Consider the following 22,000-nt stretch of genomic DNA (forward strand, 5'->3'; position numbering starts at 1 on the left):
ATAACGAAGAGATCACGTTTAAGAGAAAGATAATGTGGGGCGCCTGGGTGGCTCAGTGGGTTAAGCCGCTGCCTTCGGCTCAGGTCATGATCTCAGGGTCCTTGGATCAAGTCCCACGTCGGGCTCTCTGCTCAGCAGGGGGCCTGCTTCACTTCCTCTCTATCTGCCTGCTTCTCTGCCTACTTGTGATCTCTGTCTGTCAATTAAATAAATAAAATCTTTTTTAAAAAAAAGAAAGATAATGTCATTCAGCTTGGACATAGCAAGTTAGGGTTAAAGTTACCTTTGCTGATCTCATGGAAATGTCCCCGTGGCAATCAGAGTTATAAGACAGACACTCAGGATAAGGGTCTCGGCTTCTGCAGATAGAGATTTTGAGAATATCTGCATGTAAAAAGTTGGAGCCATGGAAAAAAAGATATACAAATTACATTGTATTTAGGGATGTAATACATGTAAATATCTAAAAAAAAAAAAGTGGAAGTCTGTGACTGTGGATTTCTTTTGTGATTTCTAATGACATTTTTATGTGAAATCTTTATAGAAAATATACAGATTTTAGCATCTCAAATAATTTTAGTATAGATTTACTAAAGTGAGACTCCAAATTCTGTGGATTACAATACTTGGAATAACTGTGAAATTTGTTTTTGCCTAGACCTAATCAGTCACTCTTACCTCATGTCTTTTACTTGCCAGAATAAAGAACTGCATATATTCTTCTTGCCAAGATAAAGTTACATTTTAAAAGATTGTTATATAGTTAACAGCTTATGTGCTATTTAATATAAAAGAAGCATGAAGCTTCAATTAACTACTTTTTCTTTCAAGTTTTTAAAAAGTCAAAATTATTATGTTGATCTTTGTTACAGAACTAGTAAGTCTGAGGATAACTTATAAATTAGTGTAATCTTGTTTTCAGATTTACATGATTTTTTGTTTTTTGTCCTTTATCCTTAGTACTTTCACAACCTCTCCTGAAAACCAATAAGCATCATTTTATTAATTTTATTTATTTGTCATGTAATCTTTTATAATACATAACATAGAATAAACTCCTTCACTTTTTAAAGACATAAAACCAGAAACTAAAAAGTATACTGTGTGGTTCCCTCATTTATGGAGTTCTGTCATCATCAGACAAGGTAATAATTATTCTGGCAGTGAAATGGCATTGGCAGTCTGCAAGGAGGGCCCCGTGTACAGATGCAGAGAGGGGCCAAGTTCAACTCTGATAAACTGATCACCTGACAGCAGACCTGGCCAGTGCAATGGGGCAAAATATCCAAGCAGGCATGGATTCTAAGAGAAGGCAAACGAAAACCCTTGTGGAAGAAGTCTTCTAGTGCCTGTGTGTAGGAAGGAATAAATATTTATCAGTAACAATCCATAGTTAATTTTTTCTATCGTGGGGCATGAAATGCTAACCCCAAATCTTGAGGTCTTTGCTACCTATCCTTTCCACCCGCACCAGAACATCTGTACTTTTGAAAAAGGTAGTAATTCAGTATGGTTTAGCTATATCTTCTCTCCTCTCCTAAGAATCAGCACAAAATAAGGGGTAGGGGAGATTGAAGAAATAATAACACTCAAAAAAAAAAAATCTCAGCTATCCATAATACATTTGGTGTAATTAAAGACTCTTTAAAAAAACACACACAGGATTTGGGATTTCTACAATAAGAAATGCCCATGTTCACTTTGCCAAAAGAAGGCAAAAAGTGTTTGAGTAAGGGATCCTGGAAGTGGGAATGAATGGACAAGAAATCTTCTATATCCATATCCAACATCCAACGGACAGGAGTAGCATAAAGAATATGGACTCCAAATCAGATTTTGAAAGAAGGAGGAAAATGGAAGTCTGAAGGTGTAGGCAGTTGCCTTAATACTGCCAGACCTAGAGGTCCCATTCCAGAATTTTCTTCCTCTAAACCAGCTCTTCAAATAGACTTTGAAAATGGTACAGCAGTTAACTTGAGAGACCTTGCTTTTTGTCTTTTGATTCTTCTGTTTTTGGCAAGTAGAGGCTTTCAGTGGTGCTCATATTCCATTTCATGATTCCTGGCCTTCCTAAGTCACCAGAAAGAATCAAGCCTTTGGGGGAGAGGTTGTGGGTAATCTGTGTTTCTTACTGGGTAGATGTCTTCTGGTCAAGATCTGGCTTCAGCTGGCTGGGCGCTGCCTGTGCTGTTGCTGTGATTCAGAAAGCAAAGTGTTCGTGCTGAAATCATACACCTTTGCCTTTCATACAGTGGTTATCCATCTTCTTTGTAATTTGCTTCTCATTCCAGGAAATTCAGGAGATTTAAACATTAAATATTTTTCGTTGTATGTAAAGTTGTCAGTCAAAAAAAGCAGTACTAGAAATTTGTGAATAATAATTGGTTGTTCTACAGCTTTTCTTCTTTAGTAAAAGAAAAAGCATTTTGTATGTTTTTGAAATATATCACGTATCTTTTTAAAATGCATCTGGTAGAAATCTGATAAATCAGTTGGTGCAGTGATTCTCAAAACTGGACATCATCTTAGTCGCCTGGGAGACTTAAAAAAAAAAATTCACAGATTCCAGAGCCTCCTCCAGGACTTAAATTAGAATATCTGAAAGCAGGGCTCAGGAATCTCTTTCCTGAGGTGAGTCTGGTGCTCTGGAAAGTTCAGATCTGGCTCACTTTCATCACATTGTCCTCACCACTAATCCAAACTGTTTCTATAGATGGAGAAATCAACATCCATGGAAGTCTCAAAGGACATGCCCTAGGTCATGCGTGAAGGGAAGAGCCTGGGGCTGTGATCCGGAGCCTTTGTCCCATGTTTTCTCTCTAGCATTTGTGGATGGCGTTTTTCTGGGTCTCACTGGGGAGCTTTTATTTACTTTTCTGAATATCATGAGAAGTTTTCAGGAGTAATGTAAATTTATTTGCTGTTGACTATTAGAATGCATTCTGCTACTAGTGATTTATTCATGTCCCTAGCCAATAAAATTTATCAAAAATTAATGCTATATTTATAGCAATCAATGAAAATGAATAGATTTCCATTTTTAGAGAGATCATGTGTGAACTTATTTTAAACTGTATACCAGAAGCAATTTGAATGTATTCGCCTTGTCATGTAGTTTGTCAGTAAGTTGGATGGTCAAGAACTGGTTGTTTATTCAGACTGGGAACACCAGATGCTCTCAGCAAGCCTTCACTGTGATTCTTCTCTTAATTCTTCTACCTCTTGCTTTGGGCCAGGCCATTTTTCCATGGATTGTGTGGAATCTTACTGTTTGACTAGCCTAAGCACTTTTTAAAATAAACAAAGCAGTGGCATGTTTTCCTCTTTTTTAGTCTTTCCTATTTCTATTGATAGTTCTGGAAATCTTCCCGATGTCCCTTTCCCTTACCATCCTTTCTGTGGGGTTTCTCCTTTCTACTTGAAGTAAACCACAGGGGAAGACTGATCATATTTTACTGCTATTAAAGAAGAAAACATGACAGTAGAATGCAATAATAGAACATTTAAAGCCAGATCTAGGAAGTGTGGTCTTCCTTGGCCATATTCAACACTGGTTATTCCAGTGCAGTTTTCAGTTCTATGGTATCCAGAGGGGAACAAGAGCATATGAGAGTTCAGTTGAGCCACTAACTATGATAGGGAAGAGAGATGGGTTCAAGTAGAAAAGTAGATTAAAAACATCAGGGTTCCTCCCTTGGGAAAGGAGACAGTGAGATTCAGTATCTGTTTTCAAATATACAAAATGCTATTTTTTAAAAGATTTTATTTATATATTTGAGGGAGAGAGAGAAGGAGGGAGGGAGAGCACAAGTGAGGGGAGGAGCAAAGGGAAAGGGATAAGCAGGCTCCATGCTGAGCATCAGAGTTCAGTGTGGGCTCAGCCACAGGACCCTGAAACCGTGACCAAAGCTGAAACCAAGAGTTAGATGCTTAACAGCCTGAGCCACCCAGTGCCGCCCCTACGCAGAAGATTATTTACAGCCAATGATACAAAATTGAAAAAAAAAAAAGAATTGTATTAAAATGCAGTGAGCAAGAATTTGGGAATAAAAAACAACAATTGTTTAAGTATAGAGAAGTGGTAGAATTTACTTTGCTATGAATCTGGAAAAATTTCTTGATTTTAATGTTTTGCTCATTGGCCTTCCCAGAAGATAAGGGTTTGTCAAGGCAGTTTCTTCCTGACTGTATATGTGCTATTTTCAGATATGAAATGAAGAGACTTCTAGCCTAAAGGTACGGATTGGTTAGATTTTAATTTTAAACTGTTATACAAGGAGACCCCAAAATATGGTAACTTAAGTTAAAATTTATCTCTTTGACACTTAATAGTATGGAGGTAGGCAGAAAAGGGGCATCTGTGTGTCTATCATCTATCCCTGGGTACAGAGAAGCTTTCCAGGTCTCACTGTTCCAGCCAGCCAGGGAGAGAGGGTGGGGAATGGATGCGGCAGGGATTGGGGTGGTGGGGGGAGGACGGGGACAGGGTAGCTGGGTCAGAAGTTGTACACATCACTTTGACTCCGTCCTTTTGACCAGAGAAAGTCTCATGCCACTCTAGGCTGCAAGGACTCTAGGAAAGAGCATCCACCTGGGTAGTAATGTGATTGGCTAAAACTGGGAAGTTTTATTATCAAAAACGAGTGAATGAAAAAATGCTGTTTTTTTTTTTTTAAGAGAGATTGTACACCTAAAAATTTAAGATTTCATATTGTGTTTTCACAACAATATAATTAAAACAACAACAACAGGAGAACATGAGGTACCTGGCTGGCTCAGTCAGAACAACATGCAACTCTTGATCTTGGGGTTGTAAATTTGAGCCCCATACTGAGCAGAGATTACAAAAATAGAACTTAAAAAAAATTTAAAAAGGAGAGCATGACTATTGGTGGACAATTAGGATTCTCTACCATAGATGAAAAGGGTTTCAGGATTTGGATATAAAATTGACCTTTTCAGGGGGTGCCTGGCTGGCTCAGTCAGTGGAGAATGTGACTTTTGATCTAGGGTTTGTAAGTTCGAACCCCACAATGGAGGTAGAAATTACTTAAAAACAAAATCTTAAAAGAAAAAGTAATATGACATTTTCAGATACTATAGTAAATTTATTGACTTATATTTGCATAATGCTTACATTTTGTCAGGTGGGAAACAGAAAACACCAGTAGGCAAACCCTGTGATACACTGTCTTCTCTCTGAGTTATGCATTTTCCCAGCAGCCCTGAAGATTACATAACATTGTGTTGAGGTGACTCTAGCCAGTTTGGAGTAGTTTGAATAATTATCCTGAGATCTTTTTCTGTTAGAGAACATAGCACACATTAAAGTTCCCTTGTCCATAAAAACATTGTGAAATACAAATCTCTAAACCTTAGAAGAAGTAGACACATGGGGCGCCTGCGTGGCTCAGTCCATTAAGTGTCTGCTTTCAGCTCAGGTCATGATCCTAGAACCTTGGGATTGAGCCCAAGTTGGGATTCCTGCTCAGCAGGAAGCCTGCTTCTCCTCCCTCCTGGCCCCCACTCATTTGCTCTCTCTCTCAAGTAAATCAATAAAATCTTTAAGGAAAACCAAAGAAGAAGTAGACACAGGCTCAGTGTTTAGGAATAGCTGTAATGTGTATCTGCATTAGTGAGGAAACTGTTAACTGCGGGCTGGAGAATCAGCCTCTGCCAAAACAGGAAAGCTGCCAAATATGGTGGCCGCTACCACCACCATTACTTGGGCCTCACCTGTGGGTGTTGGGCTAGACACTAGAGACTCCTGCTTTTGCCTGAAAACGAACAAGCACTACCACAGGCTTGGGGAAGAGCCATATGCTCACTGCTTCATGATGTGCATTGTCTCCCTCAAGGTCCTTTGAAGGTACCTCAGCTTGGTGACTGTTGTGTTGAAAGTAGAATTTCTAGCTGCAAGATCTCATTTAGCCCTTTAGCCTCAGGTGTGCAGGAACCATGCTAGAAACAATGTGGAGTTCTGTAGCATTTGCCATGTCTAGCCTCGGGTAGATATTAGTCTAATATCTTTATACTTGAAATTGAGTATATGCATTTCTGGGAAAGAGCAATAACCCAAAACACATTGTGTTTAGTTTAGAATGCTGGAAGCTAAAAGTTATTATTCCCCGGAAATATGTCTCCCCAAGCTGCAACTTTATTTAGTATCTGTCCTAGAAATTTCATTGTCGTGAGAACAAAAATAGTCATGAATTTTAGCTTATACTATTTCCAGAAATAGTTCAGAAATAATTTAGTTAAATACTATAACTCTCAAATGGTTCCAAGTTCTTATTCCTATCCAAGACCAGAATTTTTCTTTCTTTTCCGATAATGCAAGATTTTTTTTTTAAAGATTTTATTCATTTATTTGACAGAGAGATAACGAGAGCAGGAACACAAGCAAGGGGAGTGGGAGAGGGAAAGTCGGTTTCCTGTGGAGAAAGGAGCCTGATGCGGGGCTGGATCCCAAGACCCTGGGATCAGGACCTGAGCCGAAGGCAGATGCCTAACAACTGAGCCACCCGGGTGCCCCACAAGATTATTTTCTTGGCCAAATAAGTAAGCAGTAATAAGAGCATTGAGGTTCAGATAGATAGTAAAAGCATTACTTTAATTAAATCATTTCAGGAAAAGGAACCTCTTATCCCCAAAACAACAGATAAGAACAATGAGTAAAAAGAAATGATGGAATGTATAATTGAAGTTAAAACTATCCCCTGAATCCAAAAAAATTATCCCCTGTCTCACTCAGCTGTTGCTGAGTTATCAAAAGCCACAAAAAATCAGTGACATGCAACAATAAGGATTTATTTCTCACATACCTAAGGGCCAGGTGGAGTAGCTCTGATAATGTTGGCCGGGTGGCTCTAAGTCATAGGTTGGGTGCAGGTCTTTTTCACAAGGTTTTCATCCTTGATGAACCAGACGGCTAGCCAGGTGACATACTTTTAAGGCATAAATAGCAAAGGCATGAGAGAATAAGCAGAAACAACAATTAATCTTAAGGCCTAAGCTTGGAATTGGCACACTCTCATTCCAGCATCCATTTTATTGACCAAAGAAATTGCATATTCAAGTCCAAAGACAAGGGCTTGGAAAGTATAACTGCCTTTTGTGGAAGGAACTGTCAAGTTACAGTGCAAAGAACACTGACACAGGAAATGGATGATGAGGAATTGGGATCTGAGTCAAAGTCTGAATTATCAAAATATTTGGAGGGAGTTCTGAGGTACTCCCAAATGCCTTTTTTTTTTTAATCATTTGTGACTAATAAATTATCCTTAAACCTGGACTTCGTTTATATATTAGGATAATATTGAATTAATCTCTGTAATTGAGATATGTAAATGAAATAGATTTCCTGGCTGAGAAGCTAAGAGAGATGAGGATAAGAGCACCAGGTAGCCCCTCCCTGCAATTTGACGAGAGTTGTAAAGATTTCAGTATTGCACATTCCTTTATATTATTAAAAGGGAATTTTTTAAAAAATCACGTCTCAGGGCGCCTGGGTGGCTTTGTGGGTTAAGCCTCTGCCTTCAGCTCAGGTCATGATCTCAGGGTCCTGGGATCGAGTCCTGCATCGGGCTTTCTGCTCAGCAGGGAGCTTGCTTCTTCCTCTCTCTGCCTGCCTCTCTGCCTACCTATGATCTCTCTCTCTGTCAAATAAATAAAAAAAATTCATGTCTCATAAATACAAAAGAAAAACTGAGAATATTTAGTGATTACTCATGAAATTAGTCTAGGTTTGCATAACCTATTTGTTGTTGGACCTACAACTAATTCTGAAAAGCCTATGATAATAGATAAGTTTTACTGAACAATTTGATGCTTCCTAACAAAAGTGGAAACTGAATTTACTTGATGCTTTTTTTTTCTTAATGAACAAGATGAATGAATGTGACCTAACTGTACTCAATGTAATATTACTGGAGACTAGAATGTTCTCTCAAGTGAATATGAAACAGTAAGCTTCAAATTTTGTTCTGAATGAAGTAAGATTTTATTGATTAGATATAGATACATCTAATTAATATAGAATTGATGTATCATTTTGTGTCAGTTTCAGGTATATAACATAATGATTAAAATTACTGTGAAGAAGAAAAAAAGTCATAATTCCAACAGCTATAACTTTGGTACATTTCTTTCAGTTATCACCATTAGTCATTTCTTAGTTCTAAGAGGTTATTTATCTAACATTTTCTTCTGAGACACTGAAAAATAATCTTAACACTAACTAGAAAAGATACCTGTATGCCCATGTTCACTGCAGTGTTATTTACAGTAGCCAAGACAGGAAGCAACCCAAGTGTCCATTAACAGATGAATGAATAGATTAGAAAAAAAAAGACATACACACAAAATGAAATATTATCTTTGCAATAATTTTAATTATGACTGCAACTAACATTGAGCTCTTGTTAAAAACTGGTGCGCGCACACACACACACGCGCGCACACACACACACACACACACACACACACACACACAGTAAAACCTGGCATAATCCTAAGTACTTTCTTTTTTTTAAGATTCTAAAAATTTATTTATTGTAGGGAGGGAGAATGCACAGGGGAAGGGGCAAAGGTTGAGGGAGAAGAAGTGGGAAAGAATCCCAAGCAGAATCCACGTGTATTTTAAAAACAGAAATAGAGGCATCTGGGGGGCTCAGTTAGTTAAGCATCCAGCTCTTCATTTCAACTGAGGTTATGATCCTCAGAGTGTGGGATCCATATGGGGACTCCTCAGTGGGGAGTCTGCTTCTCTTTCTGCCTCTTCCCTCTGCCCCTTCCCCTGCTCACACACACACACTCTTTCTCTAAAATAAATAAATCTTTAAAAACAGAAATAAAATGGTCATAACCTTTCAAAACAAGAAATTTGTACCATCTTCAGGGGTAACAATTTATAAGCAATCGGACATACACCATTTAAGAACAAATGTACTAAAACAAACATACCATTTGTAAAGCTTTTTCTCTATGACTGTACTGTGCTGTATGTATTATTAGAAAGACTGAGTTTCAGCATCTGCCCTGGGCAAGTCCCTTAACATCTCAGAGCCTCTGTCTCCTCATGTGAAATGACTCTAATTACTTGCCCTACTTCTTCCTTTTTTTTTTTTTTCCTTCAAGATTTATTTATTTGAGAGAGAGAGAGAGAGAGAGTGCACATGCCTGCAAGCAAGGCAGAGGCAGGGCCGGGGTGGGGGCTGCGGCAAAGGGAAAGAATCCCAAGCAGACTCCCAACTGAGCACAGAGCCCAGAAGGGGCTCCATCTCACGACCCTGAGATCATGACCTGAGCCAAAGTCAAGAGTCTGACTCTCAGCTGACCAAGCCACCCAGGTGCCCTGTAGTTGCCCTGCTTTTTAAAATTGTTGAGGGGATTATATGAAATACATGACAACAACTTCTAAGTCTTAAAGCTCCATGTAACATTAGGCGGGGCTTTATTATTTTAAGTCAAAATCCTAAAAATTTGCAGTTAGAAAATTATAACCAGATGTTTCCTAGATATAATACATGACACATTTGTAAACAAAACATTAAGATAAAAATATGCAAAGCTAGTTCTTGTTCAGAAAAATCAAACTATGGTATAAATACGGCATCAAGTTCTATTTTTACTCAATGGTACGCAATTTGGAAGTACTGTGGCTGAAGCCAGCTCTGCATTCTAAGACACTGTTATTTAACACAAATAAAGTTTAGTAAATGATATTTAAGTGACATTGCACATTGCCATTTGTTAGTGCTGGTTTCTCACAAATGTCTGAAGAATTAAGATTTTTAATATTAAATAAAAGTCCAGAAAGAGAAACACTTAATTTTTTTCACTGTTACATCCCCATTTCCTAAAACATTTTCTGAGACACAGTATTTGTTGAAAACTGAATGAAAGAATACTCTGATAATTAGAGAAGAGAGTGTAAGAGCAGCTATAACACATGGTACATGAAAATGTTAATAAGCCCAAATATCGGTAATATGTGTAATATTCTGACATTTCTTTGGCTCACATATGTTTGGCAGATTTAACATTTCTTTTTATTTGCTTTACTTAGGGAAGAGCTGCCCTAACACAAGAGAAGGAGGAATTTGCCCATGAACATGAAGAAATGAAGAACCTGGAAGCCATTGTTCAAGAAATAAAACCAACTGCCCTCATAGGTAAACTTCTCCCTCTTTGCAGTAAAGCCCACCCTGACCCCATTTTGGCCTGATTCATTTTCCTACTGATTTTTAAGGTATAATTTAACTTTTTTGAGATTTTGTCATTTGGAATTCACCAACACAATTACACATTCACTGAATCATTAGTACTCCAGGGACACCTAGATTTGTAAATTTAATATGTACCGTCTTCTCACTCTTACCAATTCCAGCCCCAGTGGGGGCCCCCTCTGCTAACTCGGTCAACCTCTTGATCTTTGGCATAATCAACTCTTCACCAGGCTTGATTACTCCAGATAGACAGTAGTTCTCAAGTGGGAGTGATGCCAAAGAAACATTTGGCATTGTCTGGAGATGTTTTTGGTTGTCACAACTTCGGAGGGGTTGAAGGTAAGGTGGTCAGGGCTACTGACATCTAGCAGATAGAGACCGGGGGTTGCTGCTCAATATCCTACAATACACAGGAAAGCCCTGCCCCCCCGCCCCCAAAGCATTATCCAACTGGACTCTCCTTGAAGACAGGGACCATATTTATATTCCTCATAACACTTAACACAGGAGCTTACATAGTGCATGTGCACATAAGATCTTAAATACAGTCAAATTTAATGTGGCTAAAAAACTCAGCCATAGTTATAAAACTTTATGCCTTATTTTGTGTATATTTGTATCATACTTCATTCCTAGAAGCTCTTGTAAAACAGGTCACAGTATCGAGAATAATGATGTTGATCATAATAAAAGCGAATACTCTATAACAGAAACTGTAATAAGCCTTTATTGCTATTTTTTATAAAATACTATATTTGGAATTTTTTTTTTCCATTTCCATTATGCTAATTGCTTTATTCTTCTGTTAGGATTCTTTCACTGAGTGATACTTAAATTTTACAATTGAATTGGATGATTATCTTAAATGTTAGCACTGGTTTATAAAGCATAATTACTTTATAGCCTCAGAGACTAGAATATACTCATAGAATTGTTCATAGAGAGATAACATATACTAGGCCCATTTTAATTTCATACCTAGTGAATGGATCACTAACTCAATGTATTGTGAACTGAATCTTATATCTGGTTTTTCGTATAGATACTTACAGATTTGTAACCCTAAAGATCATTGGCATGAACAAACTTACCTCTTTTTTGTCACTTTAATGTAAATATTCTGTATTTTGTTTAGGATCTATTAGAAAGTGACCTGACATGTCTCATTGTTTTGAGAGCAGGGACTTCTTAGATTAATTAACCAATGGTAGTCTATTCACTGGTTTCTCGTTTCTACATTAGGAGTTGCTGCAATTGGTGGTGCATTCTCAGAACAGATTCTCAAAGATATGGCTGCCTTCAATGAACGGCCCATTATTTTTGCTTTGAGTAATCCAACTAGCAAAGCAGAATGTACTGCAGAGCAGTGCTATAAACTAACCAAGGTAAAGCAAAAGTATAACTGATTTCTACCCTCCCCTCCCCATCCCCCAGCTCCGCCAGTGCTCGTGCAGACTGATATTTTAATAACCTAATTCTTATTCCTTGTAGGGGAGCCAAGGGTATCTAAGGTTCTTACCACTTAATCTTTAAAAATGAAACAGCCAAGATTGAAAGAAAAGTGAACAAGTCAGAATGGATAAGAGCTATTTCCTTTTCTAGAATGTGGTTGTACAAATCCTCCTCTTTGGTAAAACAAAATAAACTTTGCAGTGTTTATTGACAGTTTTCCTCAAGTGATTTGGAAGTATCTAAGATTGAAGTATGAAAGCTAAAAAGGAAAAAGTTTGATTCTAGATGCTTATGAAAATAACTCTCAGTGAGCTATTTCTGAACATTGAAGCATACAGTATAGAACCACAGTCTTATTTTTGCTTTGCTAAATCCTGGGTTTGAATTGGACACCATGGATGGTACGTTTGGGCGGCTATTTTGACATCTAGTCAGGTTGCAATAGGAGTTCTCAGAGCTTCAGTACTTCACTGCTCTTAAAAAATAGCTTATTTTATACTATGTTTGTATTAATATATACCTGACTGATAGGTTGACAAGAGCTTTCTTCCCTTTAAAGACTTGAAAATGTCATTACCACAAAATAGTGGTTGAGTCATATATATCTAGCACATTTATTTTGGAAATAAATCCAAAATGAACTGGAGAAGGTAAACATGACGCAAAGTTAAGTCACTGCACAAATTAGTACTTGATGGCCCTGCTTCTTTAATATTATAACCTTAAATGCTCAGTACTAGAATTATTGAAATTGTTGGCAAGGAGCTACTCTGTTGCTTATCTTTCTTATTTGGGATGGCATTCAGTCTCCTCAGTAATTTTAATTTTCAACCCATCTCTAGACTGGGGAATTTGCAGGGCATCACCTCGGTAGTCCTTAAGTCTTTACAAGGGAAAACAAATTCCTCTGGGCAATAAAATTTTAGCATGGTGCATTGCACATAGTAGGCATATAATAAGTGTTTATGTAGTGATTTTGCCGTGTATCTCAGTAGGTGTGAAGAATTTAGAGACTCACCAGTAATAGACACAACACAATTAACCAAATTTATATAATTGTAGTTTTAAATCTGAATGCATCTAATATAAAGGGTCTAAACTCTTTCTTATCCTCTTAATGTTCTATGTTATTAAAAAACAAGGAAATAAAATTGAAAGTCATTTTGAGGCTAAAAATTTAAATACTGGTTCAGCCAAAGGGCACAAGCAAAGATGAGTAGAGATTCAGGCACAGGTGAGGTGAGGTTAACCACAGGACAGGTTAAAAATATAAAATAAAGAAAGATTATTGAATCCTGAAAAACTATAATCCAACATATTTCGAGAGATTTTCTTCCCCATATTAACAATCCACATACATAAGAGTGCTTAGCTGTCATTTACTGAATGTCGTTCCTCCCTACAATGATGATTCTAAAAGAGCAGGCAGGCACTGAAGGCAGGGAGAGAGATAATGTTATAGGTCTTTTTCTCAGATACAGTTTTTTGAAGATATATAATCTATATATCAAGTAATAAGTTATATTAGAGTTTCTTTTAATAAAATATTTTATCGCTAAACAGAGCAAAATGTATCAGACTTGTCTGAAAACAGAACCTAATGTTCTCTAAAATGTAAGTGTTCTACAAACGTCTAGATGAGAATTTGTTTTCTTTCTTATATGTTTTCATCTTTTTATACCTTAATGAAGATTGAATCATACAACTTTACCTGTATACAAAAGGTATATTATGATCTTTGTTAAAAATGAATATTAAGTTAATACTATTAACATTTTAATGGATTTAGACTCTAAATAGGGATGAAAGTTACAGCCCAGTCTGTGATCATTTAGATGATGTCTTGGGGATTTGGTGCTATGGACTTCTCAAATGGATTTCTTAGATTATGATACTTTATTTGTCAAGGGTTTCCTATACCTTCTTTAGAAGCCTGACTGTTCTCAGCTATATTTCTACCCTCATCTTTGCAGATTAGTATCTTCCTTCCTTTTGAGAGAGGGAGAGAGAGGGAGAGAGAAAATACATGAGTAGGGGGAGGGGGAGAGGGACAGAGAGAATCCCAAGCAGACTCCATACCCAGTGCAGGACAATCATGGGGCTCGATCTCGCAACCTTGAGATCATGACCTGAGCTGAAAGCAGGAGCTGGATGTTTAACTGATGGGGCCACCCAGATGCCCCTCTTCCTTTGTGATTAGCAGTATGGAATTGCAGCACCTGGTAGACCCTAAGTCACTGCCATCTGGAGCGTGCGATACATGAGGTTTCTCCAAAACAGTGTGACAAAATATGCTGATTAGAGAAAATATGATAATTTTTGGCGATCATTGATATTTTATTTGCTTATTCCATTTGTGCCAATGAATTTGTTTCCTACATGATTTTCTATATAATTTTTTACAACATAGGAAAACATAAAATTTGTCCAAGTGATTATGTTGAAATGTGTAGATCCTTAAACTCTAACCTAAAAATGTCATTCTTTCCAATGCTCTAATGTTAACCTATCAATTTTTTTTATCCTCAGAAGTCTATAATCTGAAGCCCCTATAGAATGGTTGCTAGGCTTGCAAGTTGGACCCCTGCAGAGAAGAGAGTGGCGATCTCAGGGTATCCTGTGCTTCGCACACTTCTCTGAGGAGAGTGAGACAGAGAACAGAAATAATCACCCACTCCAGAACTTACTGCAAACATCAGAAAAACTTGCCCGGACTTATTAGAGAGTCAATGAAAATTAGTCTTCTTTTAAGCACTTAGTACTTTAACTATGGAGTAGTTCTGTTATGATACATTCGTTTTAAAATATCACACTTCTTTTTAAAGTTAGTCGTGTGTCTGTGTTGTAGGGGCGTGCGATCTTTGCCAGTGGCAGTCCTTTTGATCCAGTCACTCTTCCAAATGGACGGACCCTGTATCCTGGCCAAGGAAACAATTCCTATGTGTTTCCTGGAGTGGCTCTTGGTGTCGTGGCTTGTGGACTGAGACATATCACGGATAAGATTTTTCTCACAACGGCTGAGGTATTGTAAAATACACCACATTCACCCAGGCTGTATAACACCAGACGATCTCAGTGTAGGCAGTTTAATGATTTCTTTATATAACATCTTAGCTCACCCCTATAAGGTGCAAAGTCAAAAGGGGAAGAAAATCTCTCCTAGTGAACAATAAGGGGTGGGTAGATGGTTCATACTGAGTCACTAAATAGAAGGTAGAAAACTGTTCTGATCTGTTACAAGGAACCCTTTTTTGTCTTCACACTTCCAGTCGAATTCTTTGACAGTAGTGACACAATTAAAAATACCGTTTCCACGTCATAATGGAATGATAAGTATTTCTGCGTTTCTCCAAAACTTCCTAAATAACAACATTTTGAAGGTTGAAAATGAAAGTCTTATTTGGCACAGTGAAAAAGTATTTATCACTGAGGTTCAGGGCAGAAAATAGGAACTAATATTTTAAGCAGCAAGAAAATTAAAACAGGGAATTAGTATTTATTAAGTCATAAAAGAACAGATGTGGACCTTCAGGACCTTCAGGAAAGATTCTCAGAATATCACATAGCAGCCCCAACAGGGAATGTTAAGCTACTCTAGGAACTGAAGGATCTAAAATTTACCCTAGCTGCCAGCTAACAAGTTCTCCTGCCACAGTTTCATAGATGTTGGCACAAAAGCCTTGAGTCAGAGACCAAAGACTTTATTACTTAAGGCACAAGAGGTACAATAAATAACCTTCAGGTTCCCATCACTTCCCCTTACCCCCAAGCTTCAGGGCGATGGTACAATGATGGGGCAAATATTTGTAAAATCATGAGCTTTTGATAATCAGAATGTTCATCTGGTTGATACCATATTTGAACAGGATGCAATTCATGAATGAGAAATTTGAATTTCCTCTAAAATTAAACCACTGTACAACATTATACCTAAACTGAATTAAATAAAAATTGGTTAAAATTCAAGTATTTTCATCTTGCAAACATGTTGTTCTTTCTGTTTGAAGGGGAGCTCTAGGAATATAGATGGAGTCTTACGCTATTGATGTGATCCAAGGATTATAATCCCAGTGCTTAGCAATTGTCCTCATTCTGTGAGAACAGGTGTCTGAAGGCTATAATGTTCTGCTCCTTTCTTTTTCTTCACTGTGCTAAAACCATGACAGCTGATGTCTCAGAGTTTATTTAACTCAAAAAATCTTGTTAAACATAAGTAGATGTCTCATTACTCAGAAAGATTTTGAAAGCTGTTTATACATTAAAGAAAATGTAATCCTTGTTCTATGTAACTGTCACATCAAAGGGGGAAAAGATCTTTTACTCATTGTAGCCCATGTTTGCTTTCCTAAATAACTCCAGCACCATCTAGTGACAAGGCTCATGAAAAAAAAAAATTCTTTTATTTTCTATCCAGGCAAAGTAAGAATCACTACATAAAAACGTTGAAGAAAAAAAAAATGTAATGTCTATAGTCTTGTTCTTATCATAGTTAGTGATGTCTCTGGTGAAATCATTTTAGCTGTTCCCCTGATTTTCTCTCAGGCTTCAACACAACATTCCTGATTTTCATACCACCTCATTGTTGGTCTTCTTTCCTGTCCTTTTAACTAAGAGCTTTTCTCTAGCACCCTTTTTTTTTTTTTTTTTGTCCTTTTTTCTTTCCTTTTTGTTATGCTTTCGGGGATCTCAACCATTCTTTTGTTTCCATTATCTTAATTCTAAAAGTGGCCAAGTCTGGTGCCTGGGTGGCTCAGTGGTTAAGCCGCTGCCTTAGGCTCAGGTCACGATCTCAGGGTCCTGGGATCGAGTCCCGTATCTCGGGCTCTCTGCTCAGCAGGGAGCCTGCTTCCCTTCCCCTCTCTCTGCCTGCCTCTCTGCCTGCTTGTGATCTCTCTCTGTCAAGTAAGTAAATAAAATCTTTAAAAAAATAAAAATAAGGGGGCGCCTGGGTGGCTCAGTGGGTTAAGCTGCTGCCTTCGGCTCAGGTCGTGATCTCAGAGTCCTGGGATCGAGTCCCACATCGGGCTCTCTGCTCAGCGGAGAGCCTGCTTCCCTTTCTCTCTCTCTGCCTGCCTCTCCAACTACTTGTGATTTCTCTCTGTCAAATAAATAAATAAAATCTTTAAAAAAATAAAATAAAATAAAATAAAAATAAGGGGCGCCTGGGTGGCTCAGTGGGTTAAGCGGCTGCCTTCAGCTCAGGTCATGATCTCAGGGTCCTGGGATCGAGTCCCGCATCGGGCTCTCTGCTCAGCAGGGAGCCTGCTTTCCTTCCTCTCTCTGCCTGCCTCTCTGCTTACTTGTGATCTCTGTCTTTCAAATAAACAAAAAAAAATCTTAAAAAAAAAAAAATAATAAAATAAATAAATAAATAAAAATAAAAGTGGCCAAATCTATGTATCTCTGGTTTTATCTTTTCCCATGTCTCCAGTTACCTGATGGATATTTTCACAGAAATGACCTGCTCCTTAAACACAAGATGCATAAAACCTTCTCACCCTCTCTCACCCTCAATATTTGCATTGCTATTAGTAACACCCTTTTCTAAGGAGACACTAAAGCTTAGAAAAGCCTGACATTCTTCCATTCTCACTCATCCCAAAGCTTCAAACACAGCATGCATACATACACCTGTATAGCTGCTCTATTATCCTGCCTGGAAAACTCTGAGAACTGTTTTTCACCTATCTAAGCCTATCCTTCCCTGCTTAGGTCCCATCTCATACCTGAATCCTTCTGTGACCACTGTGGCTCATCTTGATCTTTTTCCTTAGCCATGGCTGTCTTTATCAAACACTTTGATATTGAGTTTAATTTCTACTTGTATTATGCTCTTGAGAGCTTTATGTTTTAAACAGTTAAGTGTTGCCTTACAATTACATTGTAAATTATCTTCTTTAAAGACAGTCTTTCATATACGTCTTTCAAAACAACATTGGCACCTAGCACAATGCTAAAGCACGTACTAGAAACTTAGTAAATACTTACTGAATGGAGCTAAATAGAACTAGTTATATATCTTAGCAAGAAGAATAAATGCAACACCCCAGATGCTCGCTGCTAGAGGGCCCAAAGAGGGAAGTCCTTGTCTAGATTATATTTTGTAGTTAACAAAGTTTACATGTAGGAGATCTAGGTGAATCTTTTTGTTTGGCAATCCAAAATTTATTAACTTAGGATTATTGCTGGAATATTAGTTGGGTCTCTTATGGAACTAGAAAGTGCATGGATCAGTATCAATCCTGAAGATTTTCTGAGCATTTTTATTACACAAAGAGATTTCTGGCTTTCCTGGTACTCTGGCAGCCTTCTGGACCTCTGATAAGAGCACTTAGTTCTCCCCTGGGTTAGCCCTCCTGGCCCTGCCTTGTCTGTATAGCAGCCTAGGAACAGACTTTGCACCTCCTGTCCACACCTGAGATGCAAGCCTCGGTCACCTACCCTCACATTACTCCTCCTGAGCCATCTGCTCAGCACTTGCCTCATCCCATTCCCTTCCTGGTGTCTGTCCAGAGGACACTAGAGATTGACCCCCATAGACAATAGCATCTGGAGGAAATGGATTCATTTCAGTCACTGGATATTGAAAATCCAACTGCTGTAACATTGCCAAAATGAAATGAAGAGAAATCATTTGAAAGTGCACCCAGTGTAGTTAGAGACACACTAATGGCATATCAAGAGCCCCAAATAATTTTTGAGTGAATGAGCTAATAGGTGAGAGTGACACTAAGACTCTTGTAAACTCTCTCCTTTTCCCCAAGTCAGTCCCTTCCATTTTATTGGTTTGGTTCCTAACAGTAGGCTTCCATGGTCACCTGTTGCTGCTTGACTTTGTTCCACAGTTTCTTGGCTCCCTCTCTGTATGACAGGCAGCCATGGAAAGCAAAGACTTACACTGATTTTTCTTGACTCAGCCATCTTCTAACTGTCCTCAATCTCTTTAAAATGATACTGTGTAACATTTTTGAGAAGAAACAATATTGTTGGATACCAGCATATGCCAATGGTGAGAGGAGCATTATACATATTACCTCCTAGAAATAATTTGCAGTTGGTTGGTTATATAACTTGCCTCCAAATCAAAAAGCTAATAAGCTAGCAGTATGTTGTAGAGCTAGATCTGACCCTAAAAGCTATTTTACTTCCATTCTGCCATGCTGGTCGCCATCTGTTTTTTTTTGTTTGTTTGTTTTTTAAGTGAAATAGCTAATTTGATTGAACATTTACTTTCCCAGACAATGTGGTAAATTCTTTACTGGTGCTGATTTCATTTAACCCCCTGAATTAGGAATTGTTACTAGTTTTATATCACCAAAGAAGAAACTAGGCATAGAAAGGTTAATTAACTTGCCTGAATTCAATTCAAATTGCTAGAATTTGAATATGGACCTACTTCCCATCAGAGCCTGAGCTTTCAACCACTGTGCTAATCTCTCCTTTCAAGATTGCGCTACTCATTTTTTTTTCCCTTGCGGGTTAAATAACAATACTGGATCCCCATGCAAGTTTTTGCTTTAACATCGAAGAAATGCCAACTGATTTAAATCTGCTAAAAATCCTTTATAGAAAAACAAGAAGTAACAAGATTTTGTAAGCAGCCTATATTCTATAGGGAATCAACATAAAATGGTTTTTTGTCCCACTCATTGTTTGGAATAATTCTTTATCAAGTCTCTCTCTTCTTTCTCTTAATGGCATCTCAGTAACATTCAGTTCTGTTTCGATCCACTCATACTTTTAACGAGTATTAATTAAGTACCACTATGTGCTAGGCGTTATTCTGGGTGCCGGGGATACCTCAGTGAACAAGGAACAATGATTAAACATCTGTCCGGTTCAGAATTTGTATCCAGTTCAGATATCGGGTCCTCTCTCTCCAGTACAAGAAGCCTGCAGCAGCATCTGGCAGAGGGCCCCCTTCGCTTTTACTGGCCCCCCACCCCAGCACCATGAGAGGCTTGGGGGGAAAGAGTGTGGCCAGACTCTGAAAAACCTTCTCTCCCTTCTTATCAAGGCCTATTCCCTCAAACGTAAACAGGAAAGAGGGGTGTGGAAGAGAGTCAACATGTCTTTTATTAACTCTGCATTTTGTTAGGCCATCAGGCCATTTGAGGCAGGGGCCAGCATCTCGCTTTCTTGTAGGGCATGTATACAGGAGTTTAAAGGACACTCTGGGGCATGACCTGAGAGATTGGGCTCCAGCTCAGCCTCCCTCCCCTCCCTTGGCTTTCCCAACCTGTTGGGTTGTCCTCTGCAGTGGTCACTCAGCCGTGGAAGCACATGCCTTCCAGGGGTACAAGCTGTTCCCCAGCAAACCCCCTCCCCGTTCTCTTTGCCTCTACTTATATCCACATGTCTGTAACTGCTCCGGCTGAGTAGGGAACAGAATGCCAGTGCCGCCTCCTTGAAGGCACCACAAGCCTTCAAGAGGAGGCAGCATGCAGCCAAGAAGGGGAGAAAAGCCGCTGCTTTACCCACGAGGCCAAATCGTGATTCAAGCAACTGTCCCTGATCCTCCCCATATCAGCGTCTGGGAAGGGCTGGCTGTGTTTGTGGGGGTGGCATGATTCCACCCCCTCTTAGGTTCTGAGGGAGGTGACAGTCCCCACTGATTTGGTGGCTTCATTATAATGTCAAATACTTCATCCTCTTTGCGCTAGATTTGGGGGCCCTGATCACCAAATTTGGGGCAAAGGAAAAGTTCTACTCAACATCCTGTTTCAAAGACAAGAAATAAATGAGTTAAACAGTGTCTTTATTATAAAATTCTTTATGATCAACTTGTGTCAATCTAATTATACTTTTTAATATTTTGCATAATATGTGATGTTATATTAAACAATAGTTATACTAGTAACTTCATCTCGCTTTCCTTCACCCCACACCCCTGCCTAAATATCCTTGCTCAGAAGTCCTCAGTCACTCATAGGATTTCACCAGAACTCCTTAATTTGGCATTGGCTGTGCTCCAATCCTTACTGTCTTTATGGACCCCTCTCTCTCCTGATCCGGACACACGGGGCTGACTGAGTCCAGCTCATATATCTCTCTCTGCCTTCGGTCTGAATCTTCTTTCTGGAGGGCCCACCCCTTCCCTGTTGGTCTAACTTCTAGTTCTCCTTCAGTCCCATACGCAAGCTCCCTCCAGTGTTCCTCTGGATTTCGTAACACTCACATTTCACCTTTAGCCCAGGCTTTCCTTTCTCAACATTTTCTTTCTCCTTCACTAAACTGTAAGTCTCTCAAAGGCAGGAACTGCTTTTTTAACCTCTCTTGGTGTTATGCTCACTCATGTCTTTCATACTCGCTGATGGAATAAACAACTGCAGAAATAATTTCATGATTAAAACATATTAAGAGATACAGAAAAATAAGTGTGTGATTATTCAAAATGGTTCAAATGAGTAAGATTTTCACCTTCCTCTCTGCATTCTCAGGTCTATTAAATAATAGACCCACTGGTTTAGACTTGCCCACTGAAATACCTAATCAAAGATTTAGAGCTGGAGGGAACTTCAAGGTTGCTGAGTCTACCTCTGTGCCCCAGAAGCTTTAGCAAAGAACTTAGCATTTAGAAATTTATTGTTGAACCATTTAAGAGCAACTTACAATATTATGTCCCTTTATCCCTAGATATTTGAGGACATATTTTTTAATGTGATCTCTGCACCATCTTTCAATTTAGGAACTTTAACACTGATGTAATATTATTATCTAATGCACAGTCCAGAATCAAATTTTGCCAATTATCTACAAAAAAAGGCCTTTATAGCCTCTAAACTAATCCTTTAATCTGCAAGAATTTTTTAGTCTTTCCTTTACGGTGCTGACATTTTGGAACATACAGGCCAGTTGTTTTTTACAATGTTCCTCATTTTGGGTTTATCTGATTGTTTCCTCATGATTGAATTCAAGGTATGCAGTTTTGTTAGGAGTACTAAATGCCTAATAATGGCATCCTTCTCAGTGCATCACATCAGGAGGCATCTAATGTCAATCGTCTCATTAAAAAATATATTTTATTGAGGTATAATTGACTTACAAAAAGCAATACATATTTAATTATACAACTTGATAAGTTTGGAGATAAATTATCTATACCTGTGAAATGATCACCAAAATGTATGCCATAAATAATATATCCATCACCACCGAAAGCTCTTCCCTATTCTCTTTATTATTATTTTGTGTGGTGTGTGTGTGTGAGAGAGAGAGAGAGAGAGCTTGAGAGAGGGAGATAAGAACACTTACTGCAAGATCTACTCTCTTAGCAAATGTTTAAGTATATGCCATTTGATTTAGAAAAAGGGAAGGGT

The 22,000-nt window shown here is 38.4% G+C and overlaps 1 protein-coding gene across 1 annotated transcript in view; it reads left to right on the forward strand.

Annotated features, from left to right (window-relative positions):
- Positions 1-22,000, forward strand: part of ME1 (malic enzyme 1) — a 184,344-nt gene that overhangs the window by 155,547 nt on the left and 6,797 nt on the right. The window contains exons 10-12 of the mRNA XM_032339159.1: positions 10,070-10,175; positions 11,472-11,614; positions 14,530-14,703. Coding sequence (XP_032195050.1) covers positions 10,070-10,175; positions 11,472-11,614; positions 14,530-14,703 — 423 coding nt within the window. The remainder of the gene's footprint in view (positions 1-10,069; positions 10,176-11,471; positions 11,615-14,529; positions 14,704-22,000) is intronic.

Source organism: Mustela erminea, chromosome 4 (genome assembly GCF_009829155.1).
Source record: "Mustela erminea isolate mMusErm1 chromosome 4, mMusErm1.Pri, whole genome shotgun sequence".
Lineage (NCBI taxonomy): Eukaryota > Metazoa > Chordata > Mammalia > Carnivora > Mustelidae > Mustela > Mustela erminea.